General features: G+C 41.3%; 1 protein-coding gene across 1 annotated transcript in view; it reads left to right on the forward strand.

Moving 5' to 3' along the window:
* The window catches only part of LOC306823381 (neuroendocrine convertase 1-like), a 149,668-nt gene that overhangs the window by 123,748 nt on the left and 6,937 nt on the right, over positions 1–18,983 (forward strand). Inside the window, exons 15-17 of the mRNA XM_079342864.1 lie at positions 12,262–12,372; positions 12,672–12,765; positions 15,331–15,516. Of these exons, the coding sequence (XP_079198990.1) occupies positions 12,262–12,372; positions 12,672–12,765; positions 15,331–15,516 (391 nt within the window). The remainder of the gene's footprint in view (positions 1–12,261; positions 12,373–12,671; positions 12,766–15,330; positions 15,517–18,983) is intronic.

Genomic DNA, 18,983 nt, shown 5'->3' on the forward strand with positions numbered 1-18,983 from the left:
AACTCCTTCTTGTCTGTATGTGCGTGTGGCGTGTGTGTTGTGTGTGGAATGGTTTGCCCGTCTGCAGCTTTGCACTCGTATAGCAGACAGTCTGGTGCAGGGATGAGGTGGTAAGCTCCCGATCACTCTGCCTGGGCTCTGCCTCCCTCTCCATATGGACACAGAAAGCCTCCACTACCTCCCCAGGCCTCTGCCAATGCGAAAAGCAATTGTGTGGAATGTGTACGATAAAGTATACCATCATTCAGAGCAGACATGCAACTAAAAGAGCTGCAGCCTTCACTTTGTGTGAGTCATGTCACTTAAACTCAACACAGCAGACACCTGCCTGTTTTGTTCATAACATAAGGGAATAAGCATGCTCACACACTTTCTTTCTCTCAGTTACACACATTAGCACTCACAAAATTCAGTCTATGTTAATACAATAATACAACGTCTATGCAATATGTGTTGAATGTTGAGACTTATCGGTTACTTAAAAACTTATAAGTCCCCATGTTGGCCCTGACTTTGTCCTCTTGTGGACATATCAGAAGTAATGGATAAAGTTCACTCTCCTCATTCTGTGATTTGTCTCCTCCTAAACTAGGTTGACTACCAAGGCTTTCAAAGGCAGATTCAAATGTGTTTTAAGTACAAAGTTAAGAAAGGTAGCTGTCCATAAAAATACCAAAAGATATGCAAATTCTTTTGTTCCCTGTGTTCTTTGATTGTTAAAGTCCAGTTGTAGTATCATCTGAAAACCTTTTTTTTTAAATTTAAATATCTGTACACATGCTATATGTGGCAAGGGGACAGCTGTGGCTCAGTTGCTAGACTCGTCATCTCTCAACAGGAAGGTCAAGGGTTCGATCCCCAGTTCCTGCAGCTACATGTCCGATGTGTCCTTGAGCAAGACACTTATTCCCGAATTGCTCCCACTGCTTCGTCGCTGGTGTGTGAATGCAAATGAATACGATTAGTTATGGTCTCACAACATAGCAACCACTGCCATCAGTGTGTGGATTGTGTGTGAATCAAGGGGTAGTGTAGTGTGTAGGTGTAGTGTTAAAGCACTTTATGCTATACAAGCTCTAATCCATTTGGCATACATTGGCGTGCACTAAACATGCACATGCATACATTACGATAAATAAAAGAAGGAACATATAAAAGTGTTGGGATTCAAAGAAAACGAAGGTCATGCATGAAAGGTGTTTACAAGTGAAGTGGGGGACTTTCTGTTCCTGGGGCAACTTATTGGTCATTTTACTCAAGCATACAGTTAAGGGTAGACAAATGATTGATTGCTTAGCTAGTGATTAACATGTTGTATATTTCACTAAATAGTGTATTATACGGCTTGTGTTGTGTTTTCCCTGTTTCATGCCCGGCATAAACACATATTGCGCTACTTCAATTTAACTTTTACATTTGAGCCAATCGCTCCTCTGAGATTAAATTCATTGATGTTTATTGGTCAAAAGAGATACATTACAGGAAACAGTACTGCAGGTAAAAAGAAATTAAGTAAATTTAAAAAAAACCCTTGCTGACTGAATCCATAAAAGAAATATGCCACGTGACCACTTACTCTGAACCAAAATGAGCCTGTGCATGAAAGAAAATGAAGTTCAGATCAGTTCTCAAGGCTCAGCACTACCCAAGTTTGAACAGCTTTAGCATATTGGAATAACACTCTGTCTGCAGTATGTACACAACGTGGTGCAGTGCTTGTCTCTGTAGAGTTTCCTCGAGTTTGCGTCTATCACTTCTGATAGCTTATATCAGCCTGTTCACAGAGGTAAGCCTGAGTGGGCCACAGTGTAAATATCCAAGACCTATTATTACTTCAACAAAATGTTTCTAGCTGTTGTCAAGCCACTAAGTACAAAATGGTGAATCGCAGACACGAAGAGAGATAATTGCCACTCACACTGAAAATTTGGCAAGCGTCTTCCCCACGAGACCCGGATGAAATGGTGCTTCAACCCCCGAAACTGTCATTCTTAATGAAATGGTAATTACAAACCCAGCGGAACAGCTGAGGGGCCTGCCGGGGCCCACCGAGCCCAACTACCAGAATAAACCTGCTACAACAACCTGCAGAGAAGAGGGAGAGAGGGAGGTAGGCAGGGAGGAGGAGTGAGAGAGAGAGAAACAATATAAAGCAGGTAGGAAGCAACACCAAGAATCTGAGATTTATTTCAATTGTGAAATGTAATACACACTCCAGGTTGGAGTGTGCTGTACACTGGGACCCTCATCAATAACACCGGCTGTGTGGAAGGCAGGAGGGGAGGTTGGTTAAAAGCGCCCACACAGCCTGGGTAATTGATTGCTTTGTAAGTGAACGTGTCTTTAACCTTTGGGAGGTCAGGCCCAGTCGGACACCATCAGTCCTGCCTGGGGTTGAACCGCTTCCAGCCGTTTGTCTTCCGCTGCTCCCCCGTCTCAGGGCCGATTTGTCAAGCATGAGCTGTTTTGGGTGTTTAGATTACAGGCGAGATGGGAAAACAAAGGCAAAATGCCACCCCAAACAAAAGGCCTGAGCCTGGATCTCCCACTGATCTGCACGCCGGGCAGGAGGCCAGCTACCTGGGGTGCTGAAACTGAATAGGGAGGGGGGGGATGGGAGGTGGGGTGGCATTGCTGAAACAGAGCCACAATGAAGCCCCCAAAACAGAGCGACTGTGGAGCTTGAACCAGAGCCAGAATGGAAGCTGAACAGGAGCCAACATGAGAATTGAACGACAGCCAGAACGGTGACATGAGATAGAGCCGGAATAGCGCCTTGAGATGCCGCCAAAATGGCAGCCAGAGACTCGGGGGATAGGAGGGAGCTCAGGGCAGCTAACTGTTTTCTTCACGGCAGCACTCCTCATCACTGGAGGTTTTAAAGTGTCCCTTTGCCACCCTCCCAGGTACTTAGGCCTGTCTGTCTGTCAGCCTGTTAGAGTGACTAAAGATGATTTATCTCTGAGATTATCAGGGCCAGTAGCAATGCCATTGCTCATATGATGCCCTGGAGAGACAGGTCAGACTCAGACAACACCTTAAGGACCAGCACTGTGACTCCTCTTTCCACCTCACGAGTGAAAAGCCATTCTCCCTGACCCGCACTTTTTAAGACTTCAGTATTTCAAACTCTCATCTTTTTATGGTACTGCTGAGATTCGACTGTGTATTTATTTTTAGACGTGATATTTCATCACCGTAAGGTAAAAGCAGCTTGTTCTTGTGTGTTTGTGTCAGTGTTTTTTGTTATGTATACGAACAAGTAGGTTTGTGCACATGCAAAAGTGTGTACCTGTGTGTGTATGCGCTTGCCTGCCAGATCCATCTGCTCTTCTATTACTGCAGACGTGATGTACCTGCCACTTCCCGACTCAGCTGAGGTGTTTGTGTTGGTGTGTATGTGTTTGTGTGTATTGTATTCTTCCATCGTGATGTTAGATCTGACAACCATTAACACAGACTTGTGCTGAAGAACAGTAGAAAAAAAAATACTCTTAAGTTCCAGATCCATAGTCTGACAGACAAACTGTCTTGGAATGTGGAAAAGCTCTTCCTTACTCGACACAGGCACTCCTCTGTCAGAGGATATTCTCATAAAAATATCTTTTGAATCAAACTCCATTTTTTAGCCATTTCGGCTGTGGTTTAAGTTCAGTAGACCGATATCTATAGATATATGAAGAAAAACAAGCCAAAAGGATCCAAAATCAAAGAACACATGGAAAAGAAGAATTTGCCTCTCATATATCTTCGGTGTTTTTATGCACAGCTGGCTAATTTTAGTTAAGGAATATAGTAAACTAAACGGGGAACTTTTTACATAAAACAAGAAACCCGAGTAGAACTTCCCTAAGTTTAACAAATTTGGTTTTACATCATGAACGTTCTGATTGAAGAATATTGCGCGTACAGATGTGTTTATTGTCGACCTTGATCTTTTATTCTTCAGAATGTGACTTCTTGGAGCAAGTTGTGGTTGTTGTCTTCTTGGCTTGTCTCATGTTTGGATGTCTTGTGACCTGTATGAGTGTGTTTGTTCATTGTTTGGGGGGGGAAAATCTACAAATATTATCCTGTACAGTAAAAATAATTTTTTGTTATAATCTTTAAAGACTTTTTGAATAATAAAGAAGAATGTTGCGCAAAGTTGACCAAAGAGCTAAGGAACAAAACTCAAATATACAAAAACTTCTGAATTCCTTTCAGCTTTCTCCTCCACATCAGAGGGAATGAACACTAGCTACCTTTAAGATGCAATCTTCACACCGGAGGATTGGACAGAGAGACATATTTTCTTTCTTTGCTTTGATATAAAACTCTGATATTGGAATGGGTTTGGTGAATGATACGTGTTGACATACAGTAGAAGTATTGAACAGAGGTCTGTGGACTGCATGATCTGCATAAGAATCAAAAACAGGAGATTACACTGATGCAGATAGTTTTTGTTTGATTTTTAGAAGAAACAAAAATGCTGCAGTGAAAAAGGACAATACTGAACTTTCTCAATTTGTTTAGTATCAAAAATGAGCGCCATTGTTCATAAAAATGATGAGCACCAAAATGTTAACAGTCAGTGCCCATGAAACACATGATCTCAAGTAATAAAGTGCTTGTGTTTTAAACAGAGTTTTCTCAGATTTCTATTTTTTCTTTTCTCGTGTTTACAGTTGTAAACACGGCTATAATTTTATTTGTCTCGATCACTCTGTCTTTTTCCTTTTTAGTCCGTCTGTAAAATGACTAAGCATCAATAACCTCACAACTCTGACAGCTTTATGAAACCAGATGAAGTTCACAGTGTGTGTGCATTATGTAGTTTAGTCTTTATATTTGTATTGATGTGTGTGTGTGATTGTGTGAAAGCAGAGCATGTGTGCGTTTTTGTGAGGGTGCACAGATTTACTGGATATGGAATCTCTGCGTGTGTGTGAAATGTGAGTGTATGCACACCTAATGCATTCTGGCAAGCCATTTCCATTTCATGTAGGGCCATAGATCGTCTGAGGGCAGTGTGTCGCCCTCTCTCAACCCCCCCCCCCCCCCCCCCCTCACCCCCCACCCCTCCTTCTCCTCTCTCCTCCTCGCTGCCTCTGTCTCCCTGGCGTTGTTGTAAAACTGGCCTTGTGTCTCTGCTCCAGCCAGATAGATTAATTAATTATCCAGACCTCCTGTTTTTTTCATTGAGATCCAATTACTCTGCAACTGAGCCTGTGGTCTATATACATGTATTTTAGAAGACAGAGAGAAAGAGTGAAAGTGTGTGTCTGTGTGAGTGTGGGTTCAGGGAAATTACATCTGTAGCTCATCCACAGACTACCGATCCGACTCTCACTTAATGTGAGAGTAGCTATTCAGTGATAACGCATAAAAAAAGGAGAATATGCTGTGTGTATAATTGTTGGCCGTTTGGAAAGAAGTTGAGACTGTTCTTCGAGGATGCTTGTGTTAGCATGTTTTTGTGGTCCTGGGTCGACCATTGTGCACTCCTTGACTTTTGAATTATGATTGCTTAATAAGGCTTTAAAAGTTTATTAAGACAGACAGGCTGTGATGTTCTCCTTATCCGTCATTTACTTCCTGTCTCACAACTTTGTTTCAAGTCAATTGTGGCCCATCTGAATGTATTTGTGTGCTTTTCAATCTTGAGAGATTGTGACACTCCAGTTGTACACACACATTCAAAATGTTCGTGTTCAGTGTGTGTGGGTGTTTGTGTACACATTTGATTGATGGGTCAGCAGACAAACTGGGCTGAATGAAGAGAGATTGTGTTTGTGTGTGACATACACCGACTCGCCCTGAGGGACAGGGGAAGCGGAGCGCTGCACCTCCTGCAGGGGGTGCCGTGTCTCCCTGCAGGGGGCTGCAGCAGGCGAACAGAGGGGTGCCTGTACACCCCTCCACCCAAACCCCTACCCTCAGACACACACACACACACACATACTACCCCGCTCCGCCCTGCTGGGCTACAAGGCGAGTGGGGGGTTGTAGGGACCCTGTGCTCTTCTAAACCTTCCTAATGCATAATTCATGTACAAGTAGCAATTTTGATATCTTGAGGAGGGGGTGGTGGTAAAACAGAAGAGATTTCAAAAATAAAGTTCCACAACAGCATACTCCTCAGCCTTATGTTTCCTTTTCTGAAATAGATTATTGCAACCAAGACTAGCTGACAGTGAGCTGTTTGTAACATAAATCTCCCCCTCGTGCAATGAATTTAAATTAAAAGGAATGACATTTCTAAGTCCATAATGAGAAAATTCATACAAAACAAGGAAATGCATAATGAGCAAGAATATTTACTACATTTAATTCAATCTCTGCATTAGGAGTACTTGAGACAAGCTTAACATGTTTAAATCATAGACTGTAAAAATAATGCATAGAGTTTCAAAGTTCCTTTTAAATACATTGTGATCCTTGTATTAGCATAGAGATTGTTTCCAAATAAATTGGGATGCTTGTCTCTAGCTGATGAACTCCAACAGTTTCCTCTCTCCCTAAAGTGACCTTAAACTTAAAAGCATTTATGTACCCTTGAATTTTGTGTGAGGAAAACCGATCTGTTGAACTCTTTGTAGCTCCCGTGTTGAAATCATGTAGCAAATGTCACACCTTTCATTAAACATTCTTTCGTTTTGTTCCTTATATTTCTGTTGGCTTTATCACATTCATTGACATAGCATCAAAAACGTGTCCCTTTGAGGAGGCAAACAAAGGCTCCTGCTTCAGTGTTTGCTTTGTCCAGAGTGAAAGAAAAGTAGTCCAGACCTGGTAGGGAATTTTATGCCAAGCTTATAGCGCAGCACTTACCCAATCCTCTCTTCCCTCTCGCTCGCTCTCTCTCGTTTTCCCCACAAGGGCAGAGACATCTAAAAGGACTGTACCTTGGTGTTCGTCCAACAAAAGCTCTCTGCCGAATTTCATCCTACTTTGAATTTGTGTTTGAATAACACTCGAGCTACAAATCAAAATATGTTGGACACTGAGAGTGAGGTCATGAGGCATAGATCATTGTGGCTTCCAGAGAAGTCTCCTTGTGGAAGAGACGGGGACGGGTGGCTGCTACTTTGACTGATGGCTGCAGAGACTTTGGTGCTCATTCTCCTGAGACTAAGTCCATGCCGGTGCCAAACCGCTCATTTTCCACCCTGCAATATATTTCATTAAGCTTTTAACTCTTTGCAAGGTAATTCATTTGACATTTTAAGGCTGTAATGTTGAATGCCACTACGTTTTTCTCTCTATGCAATTTCAAATCAGAAAGATATTTGCCAAATGCAGTCAGAAAATGTTTTTTCCTTGATAAATACGCACATTCAAAACAGTTAGATTGATGCAATTGTGTAACATCCAACCAACAAAGCTGAGCAGCCGGCACAGCATCTCATGGTTACAGCCATGTGGGTCCCAGTGGCGCAGATATAATTAAGACCTCTTCTTAATTACTTAATAAGCCTAATTAGTAACATTTCTGAGCAGAAGATTTGGCTGTAAGTGCGATGAAATCAGAAGAATGTTAAGTCTATTTGTTATTTCATTTAAATCCTTATGTTAATGGAATTAGAGCTTCATGATATAACAGAAACAAACCACGCTGGGATTGACCAAAGGGCTAATGAGGTTTTCCATGCTCCTGATAAACATTCAATTAATTGCTATAAAAAATATGACACAACATCATAGAAAACAGAAGTAAACATAGTGTTCGTCGGCTGTATCTGTGTCACCGTCATCAAGTGCTTATTGTAACTCAGTCGTTTTATCATTAGCCTATGGCCAGATGTGTCGTGACGGTGTAAGTGTGAAACTGACCGGGGGTCTGCTGTGTTGTTGTTGGAATTACGAAGGCAAGCCCACCAATCACGCGCTGGAGCTGCTACTGCATTCCTCGCCACTTAATTAGAAGTTGTTGGTACCACAGAAGGTGTCACCAACCTTTTCAGGCGCTGAACAGATGGTGTCCCCTCTTTTTGAGGTCCTGCCAATGCCCACTCTGTGGCTCCTGGGAAAATGACCTAACTCACAGGCAGCTGCTTAGTGCGGCTTGAGTGATTCTTTACAGCCACTTCTATTGCGGGGACTTAGCAGGACGTACCATTGCAAACAAGGGGTGAGAGCGCAATAGCTAGGTCCCTGGAAAGCTGTAAAATTGTGTTTTGGTTGCAGCATACCAGTTGTTAAAACTTTGTCTTTAACATCATGTGCTAAGATGAGCCACAATCTCGACCCTGGAGAGGTTGATGTCTCAGTGGAAGTTGGGTTTGTGTGCACTTTCCACTGCTGCTGGCAGATGGTGTGAATATCAACAGAGAAAGGACCTGGGAAGGCCCGCGGAACAAAAAGTGAAAAGGGTTCCTCGACAGTTACAAAGAGGCCCCATGGAGAGGTGGGGGGAGGCGGCCTTCGTCCTAATGGATAAAAAAAGGAGGGTGTAAGACTTTGCAAGGGCATTTGCTATCAAGGACTGAAAGTAGAAGGATAAAATGCAAAACTGGGACTCGATATGTGCAGAGGCGGGGGGCCGGGGTTTAACATGCTTCGTGCTGCGTGGACAGAAGATCGGCTGTCACTCTGTAGTTGGCTTGGCTCAACCTCCCTCCGACCACGCAGGAGGTGGAGAAGAACAAGTTGAAAATTTGATGACTGTGTTTTCTGACTAATGGTTTGATTTGTTTTTAAGACATTTTATTTTGAACCATTTTTACCTTTTCAAAAATATCCACCAGATCACAACATTTAAAAAAATTCCAGAGCACTGATGGCCTTGCTATAAGACCCCATGTGCAGAGGCTATAGATCCCCAAGCCAGCAGCCAGGGTTCAAGTCTGACCTGTGGCTCCTTTCCTGCATGTAGTTACCTGCTCTCTTTCCTATGCCCTATCAACTTTCCTATCTTAAAAAAGGCTAAAGCCTGTAAACTAGTCATTGTTGAATTCCGTAGTGTCAGTGTTTTGGATTCATGCTACTGATGATGAGACGCCTGAAATGCCAAAGAGTCTTCTCGAAAAGCGTCTCAGCTCAGCAGTGGTGTTTCATTGACATGGCAGGGGACATAAAATCTGCCATTTCCATCATGTTCTATCGTGGGTAAACCTGTTTCCTGCAGCTTTCTCTATCAGATATATGTCTGTGTGGGTTTATGGCCGTGGAGCTGGGGCAGGCCCGATCGATCTAAGGGAGCTGTAGGATTTAATAGGTGCACAGCTCAGGCTATAAGAGGTATGAGTTGGGGAGGGTATATTTAATCACTTAAAGGGAGCAGGGTAGTAGCCTGGGTCACCAACAGTTTCTGTTTTATGAACAGTGAAGTTATCAATTTGTCCCCTCATGGTGAAATATGTTTTTATCACACCTATGGGTTCTTTGTTGCCTAATCAAAATCTTGAACATGTAAATGACACTGAATTGCGTTCACTTGTGTTGTGTGTACTTTGGAGAAAAATATCTCCAAAAATATTCTGGAAAGAATTGTGAAACTAAATCTTGAACAAAATGTAATTTAAGTGAAAACATTTCAAAATAACTTGTTAATAAATGTAAGTTAACATAGAATCGTTTCCCGATAAGTACATTATGTCAGCGTGTTAGATGTTTGACCTAAGAGGCATGACTGGATATAGTTATTGATGACTATTGTTAAAATAATATATATAAGCAGGGAAGTGTTTCTGGGTGTTGGTCTGCCATGCTGACATTGAGTAGGGCTCCATTGAACAAAGGTTTGTGACCAGTAATACTATTTTATTGTCAATGAATTAAAGATATCAAACGAACAATAAATGATTGTCATCAAAAGATCATTGATTTCTTAAACAATGGAACCCTACGACAGACAAAGTCCAAAATAGGGCTTTGTCACAGCAACTCCATTTACAACAAAAAGGTACTAACAGACACAACATTTCAAATGTCAAACAATTGTTCTGAGGCCTCCAATATACTTTTGATCTGTGATGTGCTCCACATTCATTTAATATTTACTGATGTTCAAAGAGTGCGTCAGTCACATCTGTGTTGCTTTAGTTTGACAAATCTTATCCCACTACGTCACATGATGCCAATGTTTCAAACAAAAGGTGAACACAAAGAAGTCCAGGATGCCATGTTCTCTTATTACCATGAACATGCACACCGGGTCAGTCCCTCTTACAACGACGTGGTGCTTTTAGTACTCACTGGCACACAACATTTTAATTAGTTCACTGCTGAAAATTGTCCCCATCAAATTCACATCATACTCTTCTTTCAGTTGTGTCAGCTAATGACAAGACCAGTGGAAGCAGAGCAATGGACTCAAATGCACGACTCCAAACAGGTGCAGGTAAAATTTTCAAAGTGTTCAATCAGTCTAGGTCAAAAACAAAAAATCCACAAAACCATCGAATCCAAAGGAGAAAACAAAAGGCAAAGTCAAAAAAACAGGATATGGTCAAAACACTCGGAAAACTCACAAGAAACAAAGGTTCAAAGAGGTAAGACAGACTAATACACACCAAACTGGTGACAGGAAAGAGGACACAAAGGGATTTAGTATCTGAGATCAATATGTATATCTATATATACCAGTGATTTCGGTCATCAGATACAGCACTCAATCAAGCTATCTGTGCTGTTTTTTTTATTTTTGAAGCTCCTTTGAAATCCATGGCCCTTACTTTGTAAGAAAGACGAGCATTTCTGCATGATCTAGTAAAGATGCATGCTGGTATGGCATTACATTGTTTTGTTATTCTTAACCCTCAACAGTCTAATCAAAAGCCCAAAGTAAGTTCAAAGCTTGTATTTATTTGTTTTAGTGACAACAGAGACATAACACACATTTAAATGAATCCTTAAATGTGGATCAGGGAGCATTCAGGATCACAATATAAACCTGTTCATTCAAACACACATTGATTACTGAATCAAGCACTTCTATTTTCAGTCTAGTATCATAAGCAAATTTGGAACTTGTAGACAAAATAATTTGTTTATTTTCTTTGGTCATTGTCACAACCCATCCTAGTCAATACCTCAGCAGTCGCCAGTCCGGTCTTCTGCATTCAACACTTGTCAGCAGTGTTTTCTCCAACTCTTCTCAGCTTTCACAAACTCTGAGAATGACCTTGAACTTCGACAGCTCACCCCAAACCCACAAACTCCTCCTAATGCTATTATGCTGGGCCCTACATGCTAAAAGTCATTGGTGGTGATAGTGGCTGATTAGATTGTGTCCATTGATCGCGCAGCGTGCTGTTAGGACGAGGGCGGTGTGGGCTGCAGCTCCCGCCTCTTCTCCTCAGACACACTGACAGTCTGAGACGGAGGAGATGGAGCCCCATGCAGGGCAACTGATTGAGTTATTGATCAGCTCTCTCCTTTCTCCTGTCTCTGTCTCTCCCTCTGCTACTCCGAGAGATCCCGTCATCAGGATAATGAATTTCACTTATTGCTGATTAACCGCATAAGGTCTGTATGGAAATAATGGCAGAAATTAGCTCTTTGTCACCCCCTCTGAGTTTCCAGGAGGAGGAGTTGGAGAGAACGAAAGTCGTTACTGATCTGTTAGTCATTCTTAGGACTGTGATTTTAACAAGAGGGAACTGAAAGAGATAGAGTGCATAAAAATGAAAGATTTAAAGTCGAATTAAGGAGAGACTCATGAGGACTGCGATTTCAACATCTCTGAAGTGTTGATGGAGAGTTCTGATGCAAGACATTCGGGATTGATGGAGGGGAGTGAAGTAGAATGTAGAGAGGAAAGAACACTGAATAACAGGCTGCTTTGCGAAAAAGAGAGGGCAAAGAGGAAAGATGAGAGGGGATGATTCAAAAGAGATGAAGAAGACGGCAAAGCAAGAGCTGCAAAGTGCAGAAGAGAGTGAGACAGGTAGTGGTTGTACAGCCACTAGGCAGCGACGCTGCTGAAGGGTTGGCTATTGTGTCTCCAGATTGGGGTGGTAAAGAATGAATAATGAGGCTTGATTACAGTTCATGAGATTGCACATTGTTCAGAATCACTTCTCTATTCCAGGCAGTACAAACAGCAGCCCTCAGCATCTGCCCGGACAGAGTGGGGAGCTATTGTGTCAAAGGACACCATCATCTTGGTCAATGACTTGTTGCCTCCTCATGTCAGAGCCATTAGCACTTACTCTGCTCCTGCAACACGTTCAGCCACCCACGTGAAAGCTTCCCGTTCACATTTGAAAGCATATACACAAACACATACTACTATATATATGTAATGGAGTGCATGTCGTCTTCTTGTTCCAGGTTCGGCTTTGGATTGTTGGACGCAGGACTGATGGTGCAGCAGGCTGCACACTTCAGCAGTGTTGCTCCACAGAGGATATGCACACAAATCACCCAACTCCATCCTAAGAGGTTAAAAAAAAAAAAAGTACTCTGGTTACTTCAAACACAGTACTACACAAAATACACTTTCCGTCATTTTCACTCTTTCGTTTTCTTTCTTTTTCTTTTCATTTTTTACACGTATTTCCACTTCAGATTTTTCCTTATAATGTATAAGAATGAGCATGTGTTCAAGTCTTTTTTTATATAATTCTTAAACTCTTCAGTATTTTATCTTGCATTGGGCTACCATGTCAAGAGAAGTCAGAGGAAAAGTGTTATTTAAGCTCAAGTCCATTAAACATTGACCCTTTTGTTTCATTGGGTAGAATACTTCATCCGAAAGGTGTGGTCACTGTGAACATCCAATCAGAGGCCTGCCGTGGGAGGACGAATGAGATCAACACTCTGGAACATGTTCAGGTGAGACAGTCGTTCTACTACACTGACTGTGGACAGTATGAACATACTGTACATGTTGATGGCTGGAATATTTTGGGAACAATTTAGATGTAAATCTTTTATAATACTCATAGAAGAATATCTGATTATTAAAGAAATACACTTACAGTTGTTGTGTTTTGCCAAGAGAAAAAGAATGATTTTGTATGTTCAACATAAAACAATAGCCATCAGTTATTTGGACTGGTAACATTGGGAAGAGAGATGGCAAGTTTGGCTTAAAGTAAACAAATTCTTTGTGCCAGCACCATAAAGCTTAGGAATTCCACATCATCTTTCAAATATTTCATGCAGGAAAACTGATGCCAATATTTTCCAAAATGTTGCTTTTTCTTAACACCCTGGGGAGGTGAACAGGGGTTATTTTTCATCTATATGCTGAAAGTATCGTTCTTATTTGTGTCAATCCTCAGCTGTCATTTTACACATCAAGAGGAGAAAACACTAAAAAATCCTATCTCCACCCTAAGAACCTTAAACATTTCCTACAAATAGTTTTTGAGGTTTCTGTGTCATGAGTTCCTTCTGAAAACAGAGCAGATACAAAAATGATCATCCTTTGATGTGTACTGTGTTGGCTGTGTCATTTGCAGAAAATGGACAAAAGTGTGTTGTCGTAGTACGGGCACATGCATGCAAATGTGTCTTTGTGTGACTGTGTCAGCAGGCTGTGTACTGTATGTGTACGTCTCTGTGTCTGTGCAAAATGACTTTGTGCAACCTAATCACTCTTTGAGTGTGTGTGAGAGTGTGTTTGTGTACTTGTGAAATAGCAAGAAGAGCGAGAGAGAGAGAGAGCGAGAGAGAGAGAGAGAGAGAGAGAGAGAGAGAGAGAGCTGGAGTGTGTCAGCATGTAAATTGAAAAGGCTTCATCTTTGCGGCTCTACTCCCTGGCAGAAAGCGTGGGTCAGGCCATCGCTGCGAGGTGTGATTGATGGACGTGTTGCCGTGGTAACACGCTGTAAACAGGAGCGGGCTGTCAGTCTTTTTGCAGCTTGGCGACTCTCTCTGCGATGTGCCATTGTCACACCAGATGTGCTGCTTGCGATGAACAGGGACAGGGAGAGTGTTTACTTGGGGGGAGGGGGGGATCATAGAAATGGGGACTTGGGCTCCATGTGCTTATTTATATCATTTAGCTAATATTCCCCAAAGTTATTTTTTGTCACTGAGTCCTGTCTCCTACTTTTTGTTGTCTCCATCGTTGTCTATCTGCATGGAGCAACTAACTGAGTTAATGTCTTAATTTTTATTTTTTTATATAAAGAATCTTCGGCATCTCTTTTGTTTTGTTTTAATACTCATGGACACAGTATTAAGTGATGCTGTGGCAGTGTGAGGGGAAACATCTCTCAAAGGTACATAACACTGTCGACACTATTGCTATGTCTTCTTTCTTGTAAGTCCTCTGAAGGCAACAGATTTTACAGTTGGTATAAAGCATGTCTTATACAACATACCTTGCAATTAGTCTGTTTAGCTCTTCCTGACTTACACATTGTGGAGCTGGTGGTGATTTTTTATTGAACCTGTATTTAATTTAAAATCAAGCCTAGGTTGTGTGGATGGAGTAGGTACTTACTTGGTCTGCCGAGATAAGAAGAGACGAAGCTGGGTCACTTGTGTTAGTAGCACTGAGGCTGTCTGTCAACTAGTTAAGTAGCATTATATTGTTTAATTAAGTGCTTTGTGAGATAATAATTATTATTCTTGGGTTTTTTTCCATGAGCAAAGGCTACAACTCACCATATATTCTTGTTCTACTGTTAGCGCAACCTTTCCTACCGATTTCGATGTAACTAAACCTCAATCGTATATAGCTGCTGGCTAGTTCACATAAAGCACTAATTAGAAAGTCATTTTAGATTTCTGTAAATGTAAACACATTATTGAATTTGCTGCTCCTGCAGTCACATATCAACCTTGTTTCCTTGTGTCCTGTTCTCAGGGCTTTGAGTAATCAAAAGAGTAGAAAAGTCCATTTACAATATACACTGCAAGTTACCACAAACAGTTGTTGATTTACAGTGATGGAATAAGTAACACATTTCTTACAGCACTGGTTAACACTGCTAACCACCATGTGCTTTTCCCAGAAGTATTATAATTATTTACAATTTCAGATCAACATTCTAGAAAACGTGGCGTGTTGACAGTGAGATAGAAAATGTATACAACTCTGTCTGTTTTTATTCAACTACACTCGGCAATCCATAGCTAACTAAATCTGAATTGACAAATTACAGAGGTTACATTTACATATAACTAATTAACAGCAAACAACTTAAAACAATGTGAAGCAACTATATGATGTTTTAATCATAGACATTAGTCGTCACCATGATCATCAGCATAAAAAAAACACAAATAATTTGGCAAATAAACAAGTATTTAAAATAAACAACAGACACCATGCCCAGTCAGAAGATACGCTGTCAGTGTAGAATCCCCCAATACCAACCATGAAAAGGAAATATTGTTGTTGTTTATTTATTTGTTTATTTTTTGGAACCTGTCTCTCAACAGGTGAGAGTGAGTATCAACAGCGTGTGCCGCGGTGACCTCTCTATTAGCCTGAAATCTCCAGCTGGTACTGTGTCACTGCTGTTGGACACACGACCCAATGATGCCTCCACTGCTGGCCTGAAAAACTGGACCCTGATGACGGTGCACAGCTGGGGGGAGCATCCACAAGGCCTGTGGACCCTGGAGGTGAGAGAAAGCATGTTCTGTTAACGCTGCAACAAATGACTCTTCTTCAGGTTTTAAGCTCAACCTCATCTGCATTACAAAGTTTACAGCGGTCCACTTGCTACAATATGATAAAATTGGTATCTATTCAATTTCATCACGTTTGCATTGTCTTTGCGAGAATGCTCATTAACCATAAACTGATGTGCTGTCTTTGTTTCTTGTTTTTTGGTCTTCACTCATCTCTCAAGTGATAACTTAGTCAACTCGCCTGAAAAGTGTTCCTATAATATTTTTTTCATACTCTCCCAGACCAGAAAACCCTTTTTTTATTTCATCTTCTCTCATGATATATAGAAACAATTTTTTCCACTTTATATTGTCCTCTTCCAGTAGCTGCAGTGTATAGAAGTTTAAAAATAGCCCAGCCCAGCACAGCTCAGCTTGGTTCAGTTCATTTTACCATAGCAATGTGAATCATCCTCTACTTTCATCTCTGAGTTTCAGCCATGCATGGCAATCTTCATTTTCCTCCCCGCACTCTTTTCCTTTTTTTTCTGTCATAGATGTGCTGATGTTTGATATGGAGGAAGGAGCTAAAATGGAAGGGAAATTAAGACTGGAAGGTTAAGTAACCTTGGCCAGGTTTGACAGACACAATACTGTCGACGTCTGATTAGAATCCATACTCACAGAATGTAGCACACTGAGGTCATTTTCTGTATATACGTGTGGGTGGAAGAAGTAGACGTGGGGGGGGGGAGACTCACGCTGTATATGTGTGTGTGTGTGTGTGTGTGTGTGTGTGTGCCAATAGGCGTCAGTCCTTGTAAACAGTTGGAGGTTTATAGAGAAAAAGCTGTGAAGATGAAAGACACCCACCCCCTGTCCTCTATCACCTACCCGCTTCCTGCAAACACACACACACACACACACACACACACACAAACACACATTTTCTCTACCTCTCCGTCTCTGTGTCTCTCCCACGTCCTCGTGCAGATTTACTGTCCCCTCTGTGACCAATTACCAAGGCCCGGTGTGTCGCAGAGACAGGGAGGAAACACCGTGAAGCTGAGCCACATAACGACGTGGCTGCTCATTACCAGAGGGCCGAGACGAGTCACCACGATGCTCACAACACAAATTAACGCTTGCGTCTTTCGTGCCGCATACCTTTGCACGCCACTAATCAGCACATACTCACACAGTGATTGGTTTTTACGCCGGTTGACAACTTTACCAGCGATTTGATGGAAACATGAACACAGAAAGTCACAAATACAAGGCGATAGAAATGAGAGTGTGTAAGCGTCAAAGCGCTTGAAGTCAAAGCAAGGAAGAAAAGAGAGAAAGGACAAAGGCCTCAGAAACAGAAACCTGCATTTCAGCCTGAAATGCACTGACTGACATTTGAATCAGAGACATAAAAAGTATCTGTTTCTGAACTGTAATTATATATTTGTTTGAATACAATGGTTGTAAACCCATTTAAATAACAAAGAAGGAAGATCCAGCAAAGCTTTTTCACATATAGTAAGTCGACTCCCTTAAAAATATTTGTACATTTGATTTTTTCTGTCCCGATTGATAACATTTCCTCTTACATCTATTATGAAATATTTATCTTGAAAAGAAGCATCTAGAGAAACACAGGTGGACTAAGAAGATAAAATGGGACGTACAAAACTGATAGAAAGAGTCTACAGTAAGGGGTAAACTATAAAATGGAGGGCCTGGGAAAAGACTTTAAGTGGACTTTTTGTTGGATCAGTGTTTAAGAACTCAAGGGCAGCAGTAGAGGGGGTTGGGGGGTTGTCTGAAGAGAGTCTATATTGATTTGTCATGATGACAATTGTCAAAGAGCACTGTGGTGCTGCTGGAATAAAAGGGGGACTGAAGTGAAAAGGGAGCGAGTCTTATGGCTTGAGGCACGGCTGACCTTCCAGCACTGTGAAGGAGACAAGACCGCAGGGCTGGAAATACTCTCTCTCCCCTCATATGTGCCCTCCCCTGTGCTCTTTCTGCCGCCATCTCTGGTACCTCTGCTCAGCTCAGTGCTCCCACTGTTTATAAGGGAATATGCTTGCACAATATCGTAAAAGCTTATCTAGAAAGTCAACAAACAGTAATTAATGTAATGGATTAAAAGTAGACATGATTAACTTAAGGATTGGAATCAGTTAAATAAAATAATCAATAATACAGAGCTACTTACTAAGTTGTATCAGATGTTATTTATCTTGTGCATCTTTGATACACTTCTCTCTCTTCTCTTGCACTCTGTTTATCTCTTCCTCTTTCTCTTGTTTTTCTTGGACTTTCTCTCTCTCTCTTACTTACACACATATACAAATGATGTCTGTGTGTCTTCTTCATCTTACCTCTTTAAAAGCTTTCACTCCCTTTTTTTTTCACCAGGTAATAGGATTTTATTCTGAACTTTTTAGCCCAACTTTAATGTTTGTTTCAGGTCCTCAGAACTTTATTTCTGTGATATACATCCAGTGGAGAACTTAGCTGCCAGGATGAAACCTACAAAAGTACAGACAGCTATAGCCCTATGTATTTTTGATGTGGCTTGGTCAATACTTCTGCTGTTTAAGGCGTGATGAGCAAGAAATTCTTTCTCATCAAAGTCAATACGAGTGCTTATACAGTAAGCTACATTTGCTAATATACATAACCTAACAAAAGTATCGCCATCACTGTCAGCTGTCACTGTCAGTCAATGTTCTGGGGTAGTAACGTCAGTTATGTTATGGATTAGGAGAAGTCTGTTTTATTTGTTCCCTGACTGCAGAGCATCAATCGACTCCTCTCCTCCCTGGTTTTCTTTCTCAGATGGGATTCTGTAAAAGTATAACCTGGGCTTTTCTCGTCACCAGTTAGTGCAGTTAGTGCATCCAACTAAACAACTGTCTTTCCTTTAAATAATAGAAAGTAAACGGGTTAAAACATAAACTGACAACTTCCCTGCAGCCTGAACACTTTGAATACAATGGAAATAAATTGAACGTTATTTGTGGTGTGAATAATCTTCTTTAAAAAAAAAACATCACGCAGCAGCATCTTTTTCTAAAATCTGTGTCCTCTTACTTTGCCTCATGCGCAGAGCAATCTGTGAGCTTTTTTAGGCTGAATCACTTTCTGTAAATGTTACTTATCACTGTAGCCAGCAAAAAATATATAAATGTGCCTCCTTTGTCGAGACAGTTATCTAAAAACGTAACAAAAACTGTCAACATTATTATTTACCACTAAAATAGAAATATGTCTGTTCTATTATCAAGGTAAACAGAGTGCATCAACTCCAAAAACAATAACTCTCCTTCCTACCCCATCTGACTCCCTGCTATCATGTTCTTGTGTACGTGTGTGTGTGTGTGTGTGTGTTTGTTTGTGTGTTTATCTGTAGCCACTGTGCTGCAGGCTAAACAATGCCATTATATTCCTACAGCACTAGTCACACAAGCCACAATCCGCTT

Source organism: Symphodus melops (assembly GCF_947650265.1).
Source record: "Symphodus melops genome assembly, chromosome: 5".
In the NCBI taxonomy this organism is placed as follows: Eukaryota; Metazoa; Chordata; class Actinopteri; order Labriformes; family Labridae; genus Symphodus; species Symphodus melops.